Source organism: Squalius cephalus (assembly GCF_949319135.1).
Source record: "Squalius cephalus genome assembly, chromosome: 15".
NCBI lineage: Eukaryota > Metazoa > Chordata > Actinopteri > Cypriniformes > Leuciscidae > Squalius > Squalius cephalus.
This window is the reverse complement of record NC_137136.1, coordinates 13,050,352-13,069,295: the sequence shown is the minus strand read 5'-3', so window position 1 is coordinate 13,069,295 and position 18,944 is coordinate 13,050,352. Positions and strand designations below refer to the sequence as shown.

The 18,944-nt window shown below is 34.8% G+C and overlaps 2 protein-coding genes across 3 annotated transcripts; both read left to right on the top strand.

Annotated features, from left to right (window-relative positions):
• The first annotated feature begins 412 nt into the window (after positions 1 to 412).
• On the top strand, positions 413 to 15,102 carry tmc4 (transmembrane channel-like 4). Of its 2 annotated transcripts, XM_079895019.1 has the most exons (16): positions 413 to 746; positions 3,207 to 3,381; positions 3,566 to 3,708; positions 3,925 to 4,086; positions 7,780 to 7,865; positions 8,911 to 9,056; positions 9,148 to 9,295; positions 10,285 to 10,443; positions 11,679 to 11,839; positions 12,145 to 12,271; positions 12,758 to 12,855; positions 12,931 to 13,114; positions 13,196 to 13,326; positions 13,415 to 13,570; positions 14,115 to 14,193; positions 14,455 to 15,102. In XM_079895019.1, the coding sequence occupies exons 1-16, from the start codon at positions 704 to 706 to the stop codon at positions 14,623 to 14,625; spliced, it is 2,169 nt and encodes a 722-aa protein (XP_079751145.1). In that variant the 5' UTR covers positions 413 to 703; the 3' UTR covers positions 14,626 to 15,102. The 2 variants fall into 2 exon arrangements, with proteins under 2 accessions (XP_079751145.1, XP_079751144.1); XM_079895018.1 differs by having other exon boundaries at positions 12,931 to 13,326.
• A 613-nt stretch (positions 15,103 to 15,715) lies between these two features.
• leng1 (leukocyte receptor cluster (LRC) member 1) lies at positions 15,716 to 18,669 on the top strand. Its single transcript, XM_079895704.1, has 4 exons — positions 15,716 to 16,166; positions 16,413 to 16,604; positions 16,989 to 17,290; positions 18,065 to 18,669. The coding sequence occupies exons 1-4, from the start codon at positions 16,035 to 16,037 to the stop codon at positions 18,276 to 18,278; spliced, it is 840 nt and encodes a 279-aa protein (XP_079751830.1). The 5' UTR covers positions 15,716 to 16,034; the 3' UTR covers positions 18,279 to 18,669.
• Positions 18,670 to 18,944: the final 275 nt, after the last annotated feature.

The window sequence follows — 18,944 nt, the reverse complement described above, 5'->3', positions numbered from 1 at the left end:
TGTCTCTTTTGACCAATTTAATGTGGCCTTTCTGGATAAAAGTATTAATTTCTATGTATACTATAGCCTACCAATTGTCGGAATTATTTTGACCATTTTACTGTATGTTTCATAAATTGCATTGAAATTTATTATTATTTATTTCTCGTGTGTAGTAATGGTGTGTAAGTTTAGTTATAAGATTTGATAAATCTGTTAATCCGACAAAAAGGTTATGCCCTTCGTCTCCATGACAACATTATTAACAACCACAGGAATATGCTTACCAAGGCTCATAACAAGCAAGTCTTATTTTTCAACAGAACTTTATTATTCAATTATAACTCATTATTCAAAAAATCATAAAATTTAGTAAATCTGCTATCAGTCCACATAGAAAGGAAATTTTCCGATTGAAGACTGAGTTGTCTTTACTCATGGAAACGGGATCTCATCTGTCAAGGTTGCCTTTGTCTCTTTGTCACAGTTAGTCGTATTATAGCGTGTGAAGCTGGTGTTCAGCTGGCAAAAAGTACAAGGAAGTGTTTCCAAAGTTTATTTTCATGAGATACAAAGTCCAGACACACCTGTGTTCTTCTCCGTCAGTGGGAATTTGCGAAAATATGCACATCTGACTAGGCTACTGCCTTTTTTGGATTGTGTTGGTTGTTTTCGTGTTTGTTTTATGTGGAATCTATGTTTATAGTAACTTACCTGATTTCTGATGGAGCTGAGAGAATTCAACAATCAAGTCCATCCAACTCCAGGTAAGAGAGTATGTCTAACTGAGAGCTAATGTGATATGTGCTAAAGGGGTGGATAGAGTTTATTTACGGTTAGCTAGCAATTAGTCCCCCGAGGACAAGAAAGAGCCTAGTGTAAAAATAGTAGCCTATACTTAAGTACAATTTATTCGTATGTAGTCTACTTTATAATAACTAAATGTATTATTGGTAGCCTACATTATAAATTGGTATACTTTAAGTCGGTTAAATTGGAACAATTAATTGCGAACTAAATACATTTTAGTCCAAAAGCAGTGGAAATGTTCCAAGTATACCTGAGTACACTTTAAATACACTCTTGAGTCTTGCATTTAAGCTTTCAAATGCAGAATTCACTAAGCATAAACTTAAAATATATTTAGGTACAATTGCAATTTAATTAGCCTACACTGTAAGAGTGTTGAACATACATACGTAATCTTTATCAATAATGGCGCAGTTTAAGAATTTGCCTTTTACTGACACCCCCCAGTATACCAGTAACTCACAAATCCAGAGAACATCAGTGAGACAATGGGAATATATTATTGAATGTAGGAAACACTACAGACTGGATTTGAACCTGGGTCGCTGCCACACAAGCGCACTTGGTTTACCAGTTGAGCCACCATAATATTAATAATTTGTTTAATAATTCATAATATTTTGACAGTCCAAAGGGCTGCAGTCCATATTTCAAAGTGCAACAGTCATTAATGGGAAAAGTGTAGGCCTATTACAGTAGGTGCATTGAGTGTATTAAGAATACACTAGAGTAGCCTAATACAAATTCTGATCAGGTATGTGAATTTCTTTCACCATTTCAAACTGACTATATGTTGTTTTCTTTACTTATTTGTCATAATTACTTATATTTACTTTTGCAACTACTTTCTGTACAGTATGTAAAGCTGCTTTGCACCCATGCAAAATTGTGAAAAGTGCTATAGATATAAATTTGAATTGTATTAAGCAATAGCTTACCTGATATTCAAAGTGTAGGCAAATTATTGAAAAGGTCAAGGTCATAATTATAAAACTTACTTCCTGATGTTCTTACTTCCTGAACAACTAGTAATTATGAGTTTTGGTAACTTTGGAGTTTCTGAGTTAGGTGTGTGATGGTGAGAAAACATGTCAGAGGCAATGGATGCAAAGTCTGCCCTAGTGAAAAAAACCTAGGCTATGCCAAAATGTATTTAAAATAAGCCTATACATTTATTTCATACTAACTATACTACAAACCCATTCATATATTTACTGACATATTGCTTGAGACTTACTGATATAAATATTATAATTAAACTTTATTTGGAGTTTTTCTTTATTGCACAATGCATTTTTTTATTAAGCCTATGTGTTTAATATCACTATATGTAAGTTAGTATGATCACTGTATAATTTAAATGCAAGATATTTAAAGTGTAACTAATGTATACTTGCAAAACTTTCACTTTAGCACAATCAAATATAATTAATGTATCTTTAGTTGGACCTCAGCAATATTTCCAGATAACTAAAGTGCATTAAGCACAAAATTACTTGTTCTAATTTAGCAGACTTTAAGTATAGCAATTTAGTATACCAAAAGTACAATCACAGGGTATTTATATAAGTACATAGGCCTAAATATGTAAATGTATTGGTAGTATACTTAGCATTCAAATACATATTTATTTTTCACTTGGAGAGCTATACATGTTTTCATTTACAGCTGAATAACTGCAAAATCTTAAGCTATTATAAGGCATGATTTTGGTTACTATATTTGACAGTTCCTTAACTGTATGTCATTAAACTATGTAATTTCTTTACCAACTTGTTTGAGCTATTAAAACATGTTTCTTACTGTAAAATGCACTGATAATAACACTACAATGCACATAAAAATATCTAAACAAATGTAATTTGGGGAATTCAGAGAATGCCATTTCCAAATATTATATATATATACAGTATATACAGTATATACAGTATATATATATATATATATATATATATATATATATATATATATATATATATATATATATATACACACAATTACTATATTTGGTGAGGTAGCCTAACTAATCAGTTAATTAGCTTTTTACTGTTGCTTTTTTAGCCTATGTTCTTTATTTATTACAATGTCTAATGATGTATGTCCTGTTCAGTGTGAAGTCTATGATGTAAAGTCTGTTATTTTACAAGTGATAAGGAGAACTGGCAGGGATATATGGGTCATGGCTATGTATAGAAATGTGGTGCATAGAATATTTTCAGAGCTGATGGGAAAATGCTGCTCTAGTTTGCTCTCAGTCCTATTTTTTAACACAACCATTACTGTACCTTATACTGTAATGTCTCACAGTACAGTTAAACGTCAGTGTTATAGTTTCCTTGCCATATATAATTTTAATAAACCAACTTTTGTAATTGTTATCGCACTGAAATACATCTGTTTTCTCTGAACACCAACAGACTACCCTAGTCCTAATGGTTCCCAGCATTCATTGAGGTTACGGACAGTTCCAGCCCAAGAGACCAGTGCGGCTCAGTTTGATTGGGCCTCCCCCCCTGAAGATGCTGAAGACTCTAATGAGCCTCGAAATCTCCGCGAGCTGCCGCTGCACATGGGCCTGAAGAGAGCAGTATGGTATAAATACATTATCTCATTACATAAATGTACCAGTGTCAACCTTTACATGTTTACATTACCAAAATTCAGCTGTACTCTTAACACTAGCTCCCAAAAGTTTCAGACAGAATTATCCATTGAAACTTTTAGTTTCAGAAAGTTGAATCGTAATAGGGCTTGTTTCTCTCTCACTGTATTCCAGGCAGGTGCAACAGATGAGAATTCCAGTTGTTTCTAGCTCTTGGAATATCAAACAGTCACAGACATTTCGCCGTTTCTGTGAGGTTGCCAAATATGTTCTCAGCTATTTTGTTCTGTGGAAAAGGGGAATCCAAGTGATAGGAGGTGAAATAAAAAAACAAAAAACAAAAAGACATACAAATATAAAATAGACATTCTGCTCTCATCAGCACGTTTTTGTAAATCAACTGGTCATCTAAGAAAAGACGCCAAGAACAAGATAATATAAAAGCCTAGTGGGGATGAAAGAAACGTATTCAAAAATAAAAATAAAAATATATTTTTTTTTTTCCTTTCCTTTATCCGCTTGTTTTCTTGTAGGTCACTTTGGTGGAGGAGTCCAATCCTACTTCCTGTTCCTGAGATTTCTTGTGATTCTCAACTTCCTGTCCTCCTTGTTAATCGCAGCATTTGTCCTCATTCCCAGCATTGTGTTTCGCTCTATGAACTTCAACTCCACCATCCCTACAGTCAATCTAACCGGTAGGAACACTGTCTCTCTAGTATAAGAAACAAATGATGCTTCCATGCTTCAGAATGAGAACATTCTAGCTGGTTACTGGATAACACAGTCCTCTTTCTCTGGACTGAGACTCTTTATAATATCTGGTAAAGCTGCAAGACCCTGACAACATGTTTAGCATTAGTACCTTCACAGTATAACTAAGAAACGAACAGTCATATTAAATAAAAAAAAATAAAACAGCGCTGATGTCATGTTCATAAGCAGAGGTCTTCAACCCTGCTCCTGGAGATCCACTGTTCTTCAAAGTTTATTTTCTTTCTTTTTTTGTATTTTTTTATTTTTCAAGGAGAAATACAGAAAGCAGGCCTTCAATAATTTCCTAAATCAAAGACACTTGTAAGTTTATGCAATTACATACCAAAACAGTATTAATAATAATAATAATAATAATAATACAAAAATGTGTAAATAATATAAAAAATAACTATAAAAAAACAGTTATCAATACAGAGTGTATTCTCTCAGGCCTGGAAACAAATTTCACAAGTGTTACCAATGCTTTGTTTCCTCCTCTTAACAGTAACTATATACAACAGAACATGGGGAGCTTTCAGCAAATTCCAAAAGTTGCCATATTCCAAAAGTAAAAAAAAAAAGAAAAGAAAAATAACCTTTCAAAAGAGGTCTGGGCATACTGGTTTAATGTAATCAATCCATTTACTCCATATTTGGAGGAAGTCTTCCCTTAATGCTCTTAAGGAGAAAGATCATTTTTCCATCACATATATATTATGTATTATATCAATCCACTCCTTCACCGTGGGTGACTCTGGTTTTAACCATTTTCTGGTAATTACTTTTTTACTAGCTGCTAGGAGAATTAACAATAACGTCTTATCCTTTCTGTTCCACCTCTCTGAGGGGATATTACCCAAGTATAAAAACTCACAGGTAAAGTCAATCTCTACCCCAAAGATAGCCTTCAGAGCTCCTTTAATCTCTTGCCAGTACTGATTCAATTTCTGACACCCCCAAAAAATGTGATTTTGGAAAAAACCCTTATACAACTTGGCCGAGCCTTGGATACTGCTAGGAAAACCTTTATTATTCCTGACTCAGCCCTTGCCAGTACTCCTGGTTTAATTTTACTTTCTATATAATCCCTAACTTGAAGATATCTAAAGTAACTTTGGTTAAGCCCAAATTTCTCCTTTAGTGAATCAAAGCTTTGGATTTTACCCTTGTCGAAAATAGTGTAATAACTTGAGTTTCCTAATTTAGCCCAAATACGAAATCGATTGTCTATTCTGTTTGGGATGAAATCAGTATCAAAGGCACACCATCTTAATATTCTCAATGTGTCATTCAGACCCCCTATTTTCATTGTCCGATGCCAAATTTTAAATGATACATTGATCAATGGGTTTGTTTCCTTATTCATTCTAGTTCTTAGCTTGTTGTCTGCGATGAGGGCAGATAACGGGGACTCTTCCATCATCCCTCGCTCTATTTCAATCCATTTTGCTAAATATACTGAACTACTCCAACAGACTAATGGCCTTAATTGGGCCACATAGTAATAGTATTGTAGGCATGGAAGATTTAACCCACCGTTTTCTTTGCTTAACTGTAGCGTTTTAAATCTTATTCTGGGTTTTTTACCCTGCCATAAAAACCTAGATATTATTTTATTCCATTCAAGAAATTGTTGATTCGGAATTTCCACCGGAAGTGACTGATAGAGATACAATAATTTTGGTAGAATAATCATTCGCACTGAGTCAACTCTAGAACTTAGGCTGAATATGGGGATAAGGTTCCAACGTATTAGGTCAGATTTTATTTTCTTAATCAAAGGGCCATAGTTTAAATCAAATAAATCTGAATAGTCTCCCGATATGTTTACTCCTAAGTAATTAATTGATTTAGTATCCCATTTTAAATTATATTTCACTTTAATTTGTCTAGGTGGATCATATTTAGTGTTAGTACCTGGGTTTTGGAAACATTGAGTTTATAACCCGATATAGCCCTCAAGAAAGTTAAATAGTGTAGGGAGGGACTTTTGTGGGTTGGCTCATAATATAACAATATATCGTCCGCGAAGAGAGCTAATTTATGCTCTCCCGACTCAATTTCTACCCCTTTAATTGAATGGTTCTGACTAATCCATTGGCTCAGTGGTTCAATAAATAGGGCAAATAGAAGTGGAGAGATGGGGCATCCCTGTCTTGTGCCTCGCTCTAATTGAAATGGATCTGATAAATCCCCATTAATTTTAATCCTTGCACAAGGTTTATCATACAATGTCTTAATTATTTCAGTAAAGTTCTTGTGAAATCTAAATTTTGTTAATACTTTATATAAAAAGTTCCATCTTAATGAGTCGAAGGCTTTCTCCGCATCTAAACTCATTAGAGTAGCTTCCACTTCGTGATTTGAAACGTGGCTAAGAACATGCAGGGTCCTTCTAATGTTATCAGATGCTTGCCTTTCACAGATGAAGCCTGTTTGATCCAGATTAATGAGATCCGGGAGAATATTTTCTAGTCTTCGTGCTAAAATAGAGGTAAATAGTTTATAATCAACATTTAGAACACTAATAGGCCGATAATTTCCACACTCCGATTTATCTTTTCCCTCTTTAGAAATGACAGAAATGATTGCTTTTCTCCATGGGGTTAAGATTTCCCTTTTTTGTACTAGCCAGTTGAATGCCTTTAGTAGAGACGGGGCCAGTTCATCAAACATGGTTTTGTACCATTCAGCAGTATAGCCATCCTCCCCTGGGGATTTGCCTGTCTTTAGTCTAGTCACGGCTACTTTTAGCTCTTCCATAGTAATTTCTGCTAACAAAAATCTATTTTGCTCTTCTTACACTTTAGGCAAATCTATTGAGGCTAAAAATGCATCTATCTGCAAGTCATTATTAATTTTAGGCTGTGAGTAGAGAGCTTTATAAAAAAATTAAAAACTCTGCTGTATTTGCTCCAATGTACAATATATTTCCCCTGTTTGAGTATTTTTTTATTTTATTGATTGTTTTGTCTGCTTGTTGCTTTCTTAGTCTGTAAGATAACCATTTTAATGACTTCCCCCCGTTTCATAGTATCTTTGTTTTAAGAATATAAGTTTATTCTGTAATTCTTTAGAATATATACCATCTATTTCTTTAACTATTTTCTTAATATCTTGCTTCACCTTATGATTCATTGTAGCCCTATGTTCAATCTGCAATCTTTTCAATTTAATTTCTCAAAGTTTATTTTCAACCTGCTTCAGCACACCTGCCTGTGATTTTCAGGAGATCCTGAAGAGCTTGATAAGCTGGTTCATCTGTGTTTAATTATAGGGCTTGAGCTAAACTTTGCAGGACAGTGGGTACCCAGGCGCTGTTCAAATGCATTTGTTGATTTGGTTAATAATTCATTGTAATAACTAATCCTTTAAAAGAAAACCTTAGCTCTCTTTAGAAACAGTTTAACTATCTTTGTGGGAAAAGTTGTTTTCTGTAGTTATTAATAGTTTGCTGTCATTTTACTAACCCTCTACTCCTAATATTATTGGATTCAGGGTACACAACACTATCAGGAAATAACCCTCTTTGTTGAAATACTGTTCACATTAAATACAATGAACTGGTTTTAATTCAGTTCACTTAAAAAAAAAAATTCTGCAGTCAAATTTTCATATTATTTTGTTTGAAACAGGTGTGGAAATATGCTTGCAGTATGATCCAAAACCTGATACCCTGATGGTGTTCATCACATACTTTCTGGACCTGATCTCAGGAACGGTATGGACACACTTAATGAATACATTTCTAAATACATTTACCCCCGGTTTCACAGACAAAGCTTAAAGGGGTGGTTTATTATGATTTCACTTTTCTAGGTCCCACTTTATATTAAGTGGCTTTAAGTACTATGTACTTACATTGAAATTAATAATTTGATACAATGTACTTATTGTGTAACTACATGTTTTTACATTGTACTTACATTTTAAAAATTCCTGCATGTAATTACAGCTGTAATTAATTTATGTAATTACATTTGTAATTACACAGTTGACCCTTCCCTTACACCTTAACCCACCCTTAAACCGACCCACACCACCACACCTGTCCCTAACCTTACCCGTATCACACCTCAATAGCAGCAAAAGTGTTTTACAATACAACATGAACACAATAAGTACATTGTACTTATTTTTTGATGTAAGTACATAGTACTTAACGCCACTTAATATAAAGTGGGACCCTTTTCTAACTTTAGTTAGTGTGTAATGTTGCCGTTCGAGCATAAACAACATCTGCAAAGTTACGACGGTCAAATTTCAAAGCAAAGGGAGATATTTTCTTTTAAAGAAATCGCTTTTTAAGGACTACATCAAACGGCTGGTAGGGACTACACACATTCCTCCCGTGTTAGTGACATCACAAACCCTAAAATTTACATAAACCCGCCCCCGGAACAGGATTTATAGATTATCAAGACAGAATATGCTAATCAATGACTTGAAGATAGCTACACATAAGCTACATAAATTCACCAACTAATCATTCAGAAATGTTTTCTATATGTTGTCACTTCTTCTTGAGTCTCTCCATCTTTGTCTGACTCCGGTTTGAACTTAAAAGTCTAAACGGTTTTGAAATTTTTGCCCCAAAAGTTTGTTTTTGAGCCTGTTCTTAAATAATGTGAAACTTACTTAGAAGCCACTCTGAAAAGAAAAAAAAATAGAAAATAATCCCTGTTTATTAGTCTCCCACATCTTTTTTTTTTATTGTGAATATCTTCTAAATGATCTTCACTCATCACAGTCATGTCTTCCTTCAGGGATTTATGGAGTATTCATACCTGTTTTATGGCTACTATAACAATTCAATGGTTGAGAGTGATGGCTTCTCTTACAACATCCCTCTGGCGTATCTATTGACGGCAGCCTTCTACTTCCTCTTCTGCTTCATTTGTATGATTATTAGGTGAGTCTTGTCAGCTTTCTCAGAATTTTCTACCAGCATATTATAAGAACATTGCTGAAGTATTAAGCCGACATCCCTGATTGACCAACAGAATGGGCGGCACGGCACGTGTTGCCGTTGTGACGGGTGGAGGAGCAACAGGGGGTTACAGTACACTGGTGTTTACAGGATGGGATCACGGTCTCCAAGGAGACCGTACAACAAATCTTAAACAGAGCAATTTTCGCAACCGGTTACAGGTCTGTTTGGAAAACAAGTTTTAAATGAAATACCTTCAGGTATTGTGTAGGAGCAGGTTCCCCACATGGAAAGAACCTATATAAACATATATGTTTTAATATAGGTTTTGATATAGGTTTTTAATATATGTGACATATATAAAATTGGCCGTTTTCCTATATTATATGTACATATATGCACATATGTGTACATATATGTGTGCATACATGTACCTATATAGGTACATATATGCACGTATATATGTGTGCATATATGCACGTATATATGCACCTATATGTTCACCTATATATTCACCTATATGTTTACCTATATATTCACCTATATGTTTACCTATATATTAGTAAAATTATTAAAATCCATAGCTAGGCAACATAAATAAAAGCCCAAAATGTAGAAATTTACATTATTTATTTACTTAAGAACAATCAAATAGTACAAGACAAAAATAAGACAAAAAAACGAAAAAAAAAAAACAATTTATCTTTTTGATCTTCTCAGCTCCGTGAGCTTCGAAATGATAGATGTGCCTATCTGAGCTAGGCATCATGTATGACAGTTGCCAAAGTGAGATATGAGCTACAAAATGACCAGATGCTGCCATGAGCTATATAGGAGACATATCTTGTATGTACATATAGGGCTTATATGGGCTTATATGTGGATAAAGAAGCAATACAGGAGACCTATATGGCCTGTATATGCACATATATGCACCTCAATTTTGCCTATATGTGGCATATATACGCATATATGCAACATATATATTATCATATATGTGCATATATGCTGTATATATGCAGCATATATGTGCATATAAACTGCATATAGGTTTCATATATGCACATATATCCTCATATAGGTTCTTTCCATGTGGGTCCTTTTGGAAAATAAATCATTAAAAGGAAACTGCTAGTGCAGAATTATGTTTATCATTATCTTGACAACATATATATTTTTTAATCTTTCTCACTGTGTGTCTTTCCCTCAGGTGGATCTAGAAGAGGAAAGACTAAAAAAAAAGGCTGCCTCCCTGACTTTGGGCCAAACAGTCTCTCTCTACGCGCTCCGTGTTTTCCTCAACATAGTTGTCTTAATTCTCATCGGTGCAACTTTCTATGGCATTGCTGAGGCAACACAGTTCAGCCAGGTTAGCTGAAGTTAAAAAAGACCAAAAACAGTAACTAAAACTAAACAGTCACATTAAACTTATGTAGAGATGAATTTGTCTAGCGCTGCGTCTGAAATCAAATACTTCCCTACTGTAGAACATGCAAAAAAACGTATGCCAACAGACATAGTATGTCTGAATAAATAGTACTTGAATGGATGACCTACTACTTCGATGGACACTTTACTGTCCCATGAGCCCATAGGAGAGGAGTAATGTCGGTAAAGCGGCGCAACTAACACCATAGGTCACATGCATTGCTGGGTAGTAACTGATTATATGTAATCCTGTATTACGTAATCAGATTCTTAAAATTAAATACTTGTATTTGGATTATATTACATTTAAAAAAATACTCGTAATCAGACTACTGTACTTATTTATTGATTACATGATTACTTAACATTTACAAATTGGCAGTAAATTATTAATAATTCAGTGATTCTCCCTAATTCTCCTTATTTTATTTTTTAAATTTTCCTTTCTAAAAGAGCCTTTATCTTATTTATATGTACGGAAAGTCTTCCAGTTTTGTGGAATTGCGCACAAAAGAATGGCCGCTAGTTAGCCAGCTATAATTACATGGAAAAATTAGAGACCACACAGCATAAACAAGAAAAATATTTTTCTGTCAATTTACCATTTTTTAGATCAAATTAATTATTAGCTTTTCATCAGTTTCCGAACCCCCTGCAATTCCTACACAAACGGCCTTACATATGTTTAATGCACTTCACGCTGGTGATAAAGAGTGGAATACCTATTCTTTTTCTTTGCTTTTTTAAATCAATATGCTACTAGATGATTCTATTCAAATTGACAAATGAGTTAGGTCAAAATGAATCAAAAAGTAATCAGATTATATTAATAAAATGTGAAATGTACAGTAATATATTAAATTACTGAATACAAAGTTGTCATCATGTAATTTGTATTCAGTAATGGATTACAGTTTGTAAGTAATCTATCCAGCACTGATCACATGACAGTGACAACATGGAGGATGTAGTACGTCCGAATTTCTTCATACTACACACATTAATACTGTATAGAATGCAGGTCTGTTTTTTTCCTTAAAGGATGTTTTAAGATGATTTACAAGTAAGATTATAAAAATCAATGTCAATGTGTTTATTTATTTGGTTGAGGTTCTGAATACCTTTTTTGGCTTTATTTTTTTGACAATGAATTGATTAAATCTCTCTTTCTTTCAGCTTAAACAAAAAGAAACAACAGGCTTTGTGGCGCTGCTGTTGCAATACTTACCCTCCATGGTCATAACAGGAAGCAATTTTGTGGTGCCTTTACTGTGTGACAAGATTGCATTACTGGAAAAGTATTCTCCCAGTACCACGGTCATCCTGGCCTTGCTGCGGTTAGATCAATTCTCGCACCCACACCAAATAAAGATATGAAAGAGAACAAAGAGCAGAAAGATGAAGAGCAGTACTTGTTTAGCCTTGGTTAAAACCTCATTGATAGCTATTAGCCTGCAGCTTCTTTTGTTCATTTAATAGCTTTCAAAATGAATCATTTCAAATGAAGCACCATCATTTTCGCTAAATACTCACACATTGTTTGTTCATCCACTGCTCTCTTTGATTTGATCTCTGTCATTGTTCTTTTAGAAACTTATTCTGCATGCTCAATTTTACTCATTCTCTCCATTTGTCATTGTAGGGCAGTCTTCCTGCGTTTGGTGAGTTTGGGTGTTTTGCTGTACACTCTGTGGGAACAGATTACCTGTGAGGGAGATATCAGCAAAGGAAACTGTATACCCTGCAATTATTATTACGACGAATATAAGGTAAACAACTTGAGATATGCACTCATTCATAATTTGTCAGATACACTAACATTCAAAAATTTGGGGTCGGTAAGATTTTTAAATGTAATTTATTCCTGTGATGACGAAACTGAATTTTCAGCATCAGTCTTCAGTGTCATTTGATCATTAAAATGTTGTGCTCAAGAAACATTTCTTATTATTATCAATGTTAAAAACAGTTGTGCTGCTAAGTATTTTTGTGTAAACTGTGATGTATCTTTCTTCAGGATTTTTGATGAATAGAAAGTTCAAAAGAACAGCATTTATTTGAAATAGAAATATATTGTAAAAATGTAAGTCTTAAATTTCTATATAAAATTAATTGTTTAAAAATCTTACTGAGACCAAACTTTTGAACAGAATAGTATAAGTTATAATCAATGACTGTTTAATGCTCAAAGAATATAAATGCTGCTTATTTCCGTTTCTTTTTTTACTTCAAATCCCTCTTTCACATCCACATAGTGCTGGGAGACACGAGTTGGACAGGAAATGTATAAACTGGCTCTTTTTGACTTCCTGATTACCATTGCTACACTGATCCTGGTAGAATTCCCACGCAGGTCTGTTTGTGTGTGTTAGGTCATATATTTCTATATTAAAAATGTATGTCTTTAACTTATTTTTGGCATGTTCAGGATTGTGGTGGATCATTGCTCGTGTAAACTAACTCAGTGGGTGGGACGGCAAGAGTTTCTGGTTGCCCCAAATGTTCTTGCTCTAGTTTACAGTCAAACAGTGGTTTGGACTGGAGCTTTTTTCTGTCCATTGCTGCCATTCATCAACACCATCAAATTCATCCTCTTTTATTACTGCAAAAAGGTACCATGGCATGAGCACGACCTTCTCAGACACGTACAATTGATTGAAATTGCTAATTTTGTCCATGTTTGCTTGTATCAGATAACTCTCTTCCAGAACTGTCAACCAGCAACAAGAAACTTCCGGTCCACCACCTCCAACTTCTTCTTCCTGTTGGTTCTGCTCTTTGGATGGATGTTGGCCACCATGGTTCTCCTTTACAGTGTGACTAAGTGAGTGAGGCCTGCCACTCTCCATGTATTGTTTTTAATGACAGAGAGAGAATATTCAAGTATAATCTTTTTTTGTTGTTGTTGGTAGGATCCATCCATCTTATGGCTGTGGGCCTTTCCGCTTTTACCCAACAATGTGGGAGGTTGTACCACAAGCTGCCGAAATGCTAAACAGCACCAGTGCAGAATTCCTGTTTTATGTCGGCTCCCAGAAATTCTCTATCCCACTCTTCATCTTCTCCTGGTCAGTATAAACATCCATGGGTCAATTCAGAATTTCTTATGGTTTAAAGGGATACTCCACTTTAAAATGAAAATTTTGTCATCATGTACTCACCCTCATGTTGTTTCAAACCTGTATAAATTTCTTTCTTCTGCTGAACAGAAAGGAAGATATTTAGAAGAATGTCAGTAACCAGACAGTGTCTGGTACCATTGACTTCCATAGTAGGAAAAAAATATATACTATGGAAGTCAATGGTACCAGAAACTGTCTGGTTACTGACATTCTTCTAAATATCTTCCTTTCTGTTCAGCAGAAGAAAGAAATTCATACAGGTTTGAAACAACATGAGGGTGAGTATATGATGACAGAATTTTCATTTTAAAGTGGAGTATCCCTTTAATGTAAAACTTTACTCAACATACATTCTATCAGTTTACTAAATCATTGATTTAGATCGATAAATAATGCTATAAAGATAGGACTGCTTATGATATAATTGTTGATGAAAATGTGATAAAAACGTACATTTATGCATTACATGTTTTTGATATTTAATACACAGTGTGCTCCTGTGCTATGTAAGCGCTTTAACATCTGTCCATGGGAAAAGTGTAGCTCTCCTGAAATCTCAGTGTAAGCTGGTAAGTGCTTGGTCATTAATCCAAATCCGCAGACTAGAATGGTTATGCATATTTAAATTGTGTCATTTGTGTAACTGTATTATACAATAATATTTATTTAAAAATAAATATTATCACTGAAAGCCACGATAAAATAATATAACATTTAAAATAAGGGGTGTGATTACCTACCTAAACTAAGACTTTCTTCTTTCCAGTTTAACCTCTGACTGGAACCATTATTAATCCCTCCTTTAATCTGTATTTATCTGGGTGTAACAGGAACAGCGTGACAAGCAATTCCTGGTCCGACAAATTGAAGAGCTGAATGCCACAGTGCAGAAGGAACAACGTGAACCACAGCAGCCCCAGAGAGAGACTGACACAGCAACACGGTGGAATCAACATGACAATTATGCATTTGCCCGCGATGAAGATCCAAGGCCATATTAAGACTTAGTTGATAAAGTGCAGCAGTGTATGCTGGAATTCTGAAAATCGTGCACTCCATTATTTTACACGAATGCATCCAATGATACTTTTACTACCGTTAAAAAGTTTGGGGTCAGTAAGATATTTTGAAAAGAAATGAATATTTTTATTCAGCAAGAGGATGCATTAAATTGGATAAAAGTGACAGACATTAATAATGTCACAAAAGATTGGGGTTTTTTTTTCTCCAACTTTCTATTCATCAAAGAATCCTAAAAAAAAGTATCATGGTTGCTATAAAAATATTAAAAAGCACAACCGTTTTTAATAATAAGAAGAAATGATTCTTAAGCACCAAATCAGCATATTAGAATGATTTCTGAAGGATCATGTGACACTGAAGACTGGAGTAATGATGCTGAAAATTCAGCTTTGTCATCACAGGAATAAATGACATTTTAAAATATGGTAGAACAGAGCTATATTTTAACTTTAACTGTTAAACAAAAACAGTGTTTTTTTGATGAGTAATATTTCACAATATTACTGTTTTACTATGATCAAATGAATGCAGTCTTGGTGAACAAAAGAGACTTCTTTCAAAAACATTTTATAATATTAACAACCCCATACCTTTGAACAGTAGTGTATAAATGTTTATGAGGCAATGTTCACATTTCCTACTTTGTGTGAAATGCCTCGAGTGTTTTGCCACTCAAAACTTTTATGATGGATAATGTACTCTAGTGTCATAGGCTTTGTTATGCTGTACCTCCTTAAGAATAAAATCCTAATTATTTTTTTACTTGAGTCTTTGTTAATTTGGATGAGTATTCCATTCTTTTTTAAACCATGAAAACATCACACAAAAAACTGAGGACCTCTACACAAACTGCTTCTATTTGGAAAACATTTTCATAAAATACACAATCAGTACAGAATGATGAGCGTTATGATGACTACAAAGATATTCCTCACATGAGAAAGCATTTCATGGATTGAGCTCTGAGAATTGCATTTCTGGTAAACAAAAGGCTTTCTTTGAGGGGTTTTTTAGGTGCGCCCTCGTGTGGTACTCTACACGTTCTACACTGCGTCACAAATATTTTACGTGTGACGTAGTTCACACTACGACAACTTCCGGTGTTTACAAAGCTCTTTCCATACCAATTCAGTAGGTGTATTTTTCGACAGCTGTTTAAATGTGTTTTGTTGTGAATAGGGAGTATGAAAGAAACGAATCTGACATTTACCGACGAGATACACTGACGAGTTTAAATTTCGTTGCCTAGTTAGTCGACGAGGCTGTTTATTTCGAGCCATAAACTGAGCTGTTTCCGCAATTGTCGGATCTTGTATGTGGCCTGACACACTCGCTACGAACTCGCAATTATATTTATTCGTTTGACTGTTCTCTTAAGTATTTCGCAATGAACATTTTGCCTAAAAAGAGCTGGCATGTGCGCAATAAGGACAACATTGCGCGCGTGCGCCGCGACGAGGCTCATGCAGCAGAGGAAGAACGCGAGATTCAAAGGCGAGTGGAACGCGCAGAGCAAGAGGTAACCATAGCAACCCAGCATCCTTCCACTGTTTCTAGGTTAATTTACTACATTCTCAGCCCCTCATGAAAAAAACAAACAAATAATATGTTTAAAATAAAACATGCATTTTGTCAGTCTTTGTTGGTTTTGCATGTATCAGAATTATAATGCATGCTTAAAAATGCAGTTTGTATTGCATCTACGTTGCTATCTATATTTTATGGCTTGCATTTTGAGCTGAATGTCTGTCCCATAATCCCTCAGGCCCGAACCGAGTATTTGAGAAAGAAAGCTCAAGCAGGCCTGCAGCAGACAGGGGAATGGACAGAGGACAGAGAGGCGGCGGAGACAAGCCGGGGAGCCAGAGAGATAGAACACCTAAATCTTTTTCCTCTAGAAGACTCGTCTGAAAAGAAAGGAAATGCAGAATACCTCAAAGAGAAGAAGGAAGAGAAGGTATGACTAAAATATTAAAAACATCCTTTCTACAGCTTTAATGTGTGTTTTTTTTTTGTTTTGTTTTTTGACAATTCTTAATTTGTTTATGGAATATTTCTGTATTTGTTATAAATGATTTATCTGGGCATATAATATTTTTAAAATTCAAATGCCCTTGTAATCTTGCATCAAAATGACTTCCCCCTCCACCACGCAACGACATCTTTTCTCTGATGACATGTTAACTGGCGCGAGGGCGGGATGACCTGTCACTCACATGAGATCACAGCAATCTGTGTCATGCTGACTTAAGATTTAGCTATATACTTTCCATACTGCCATTGTGACATAGTCTACTTAAAATAGTAATTTTAAAGCTGTTTTTGTTATATTTTATTCTAGGAGAAGCAGGAACGCGCTATTGGTATTTTAGTGTCTCTAGGTCCCGCTCCTGGAACAGAAGCCACTCCCTGGTACCTGAAAGACGGAAAAGACAAAGAGGAAGAGAGAGACAAAAAAGAAAAAGGCAAAAGCAAGCAAAGAAGCATGCCTGAAGAGGAAAGAGAAAAGAAAGACAGGAAGCTGAAAGACAGTTTGGATCCTCTTAAAGAAATGAAAAAGGCACTGGCAGTGAAAGACAGAAAGCTGAAAAAGTATAAGAAGAAGGAGAAGAAAGACAGAGGAGAGAAGAGGAGTGGAGAGAGGTGTGAAATCATTTTTCTATTTCTGTCAACACCAGTAAAGCATCTTGCCTGACTACACAACAATTAGTCATACTTCACGAGTCATAATGATTACTGAGCCATTTCTTGACAGTGAAAATGTGACCATGATTATTTGCAACCTGCAAGAATTTGATATAATTATGTTAATATTTTTGCAAGAAGTCTCTTATGCTCATCATAGCTGCATTTAGTTGATCAAAAATACAGTAAAAAGTAATGTTGTTAAATATTATTACAATATAAAAGACCTTTATAATGTATTTTAAAATGTAATTAGTTACTTAAATGGCAAAGCTGAATTGTTAGTAGCCATTAATGCAATATTCAGTGTCACATGATCCTTCAGAAATCATTCTAAAATGCTGATATTACAATATTGCTGCTCAAGAAACATTTCTTATGATTATCAGTGTTGAAAATCCTTTAATTAATGCATCAAATGAACAGCATTTATTTTAAATAGAAATCTTTCGTAACATTATAAATGTTTTCACTGTTACTTTTGATCAATTTAACATGTCCATGCTGACTAAAAGTAGTACTTTTTCCAAAACTTTTGAACGGTACTAGTGTATATGCATTTATAATTTGCTTTCAAATATGTTCCTGATGTCATTTTCTAGTCAGTTTAGAATTACTGGATATAGAAAAAGAAATGAGGAAGTATTACATGAGTTACACACAGTAGATGCCCACTGCAGTAGTAACATCTTGTTTTTCATCCTGAAATGATTTCTTTTACTCTCATGACAGTTCAATTGAGAGGTTACGGGCTGAACGACTGCAGAGAGAAGCGGAGGAGAGGAAAAGGACAAAGGCTTTACTGGAACAGAGGAGTGGAGGCGGGAAGGAAAAAGAGCAGGAGCGAGTGATGGGCGATAGAGACAGACCATACAACAGTGCCTACTTTCCCGAATTGGCACGGAAGAGGCAAAGGAGAGACAGAGATCAGTTTGGGTTTTATTAGCTAACAAAGACATTAATTCACTAAGAATATGCAGAACCGTTTTGTGATCGGACAAGAAATTAGCAGGTGCAAAGTGTGAAGACCATTTAAAATGACTGATTGCTACCTAAAAGCCATTGATCTGGCCTCTGCATGACTTTTATTGCATCAGATGACTTGGGAAAAATGGGCGAACAGGAAAACCTCTTGTTTGCCTGTATTTGTGCTGACAGCACAAGAAGCAAATAAGCTGTTGTAAAAATGTCATCTTTTGATTTGTAAGATCTGCATCAGTTGTTTTCCTGTACAAATATGAGACATCAGTATTAAACCATGGACAAGCAATTATTGTGAGACTAAGAACATCTCTTTGCTGCTGATACTGGAGTCCATAAAATATTTTGTTCCTGTCATGTAAATACTTCATTACACCCTTGTATTGCATAGCTGGACTAAACAGAAAAAGGTCTGGTCCATATTTCCGCTTATTCTGGCAACCTGCTGCCCTCTTGCTGTTTGACCCTGAAGTAAAGCGATTGATTTTTTGTTTTTACGTGACAGATAGTAGCAGGTTTATCTGAGATTGATTAATATAATACACCATAATAACATATTGTTATGAAAAAAATGGTTTAGCAGTCTATGCTCAATTGTACATAAAATGCATGTTAATATAGTGGAAAATGT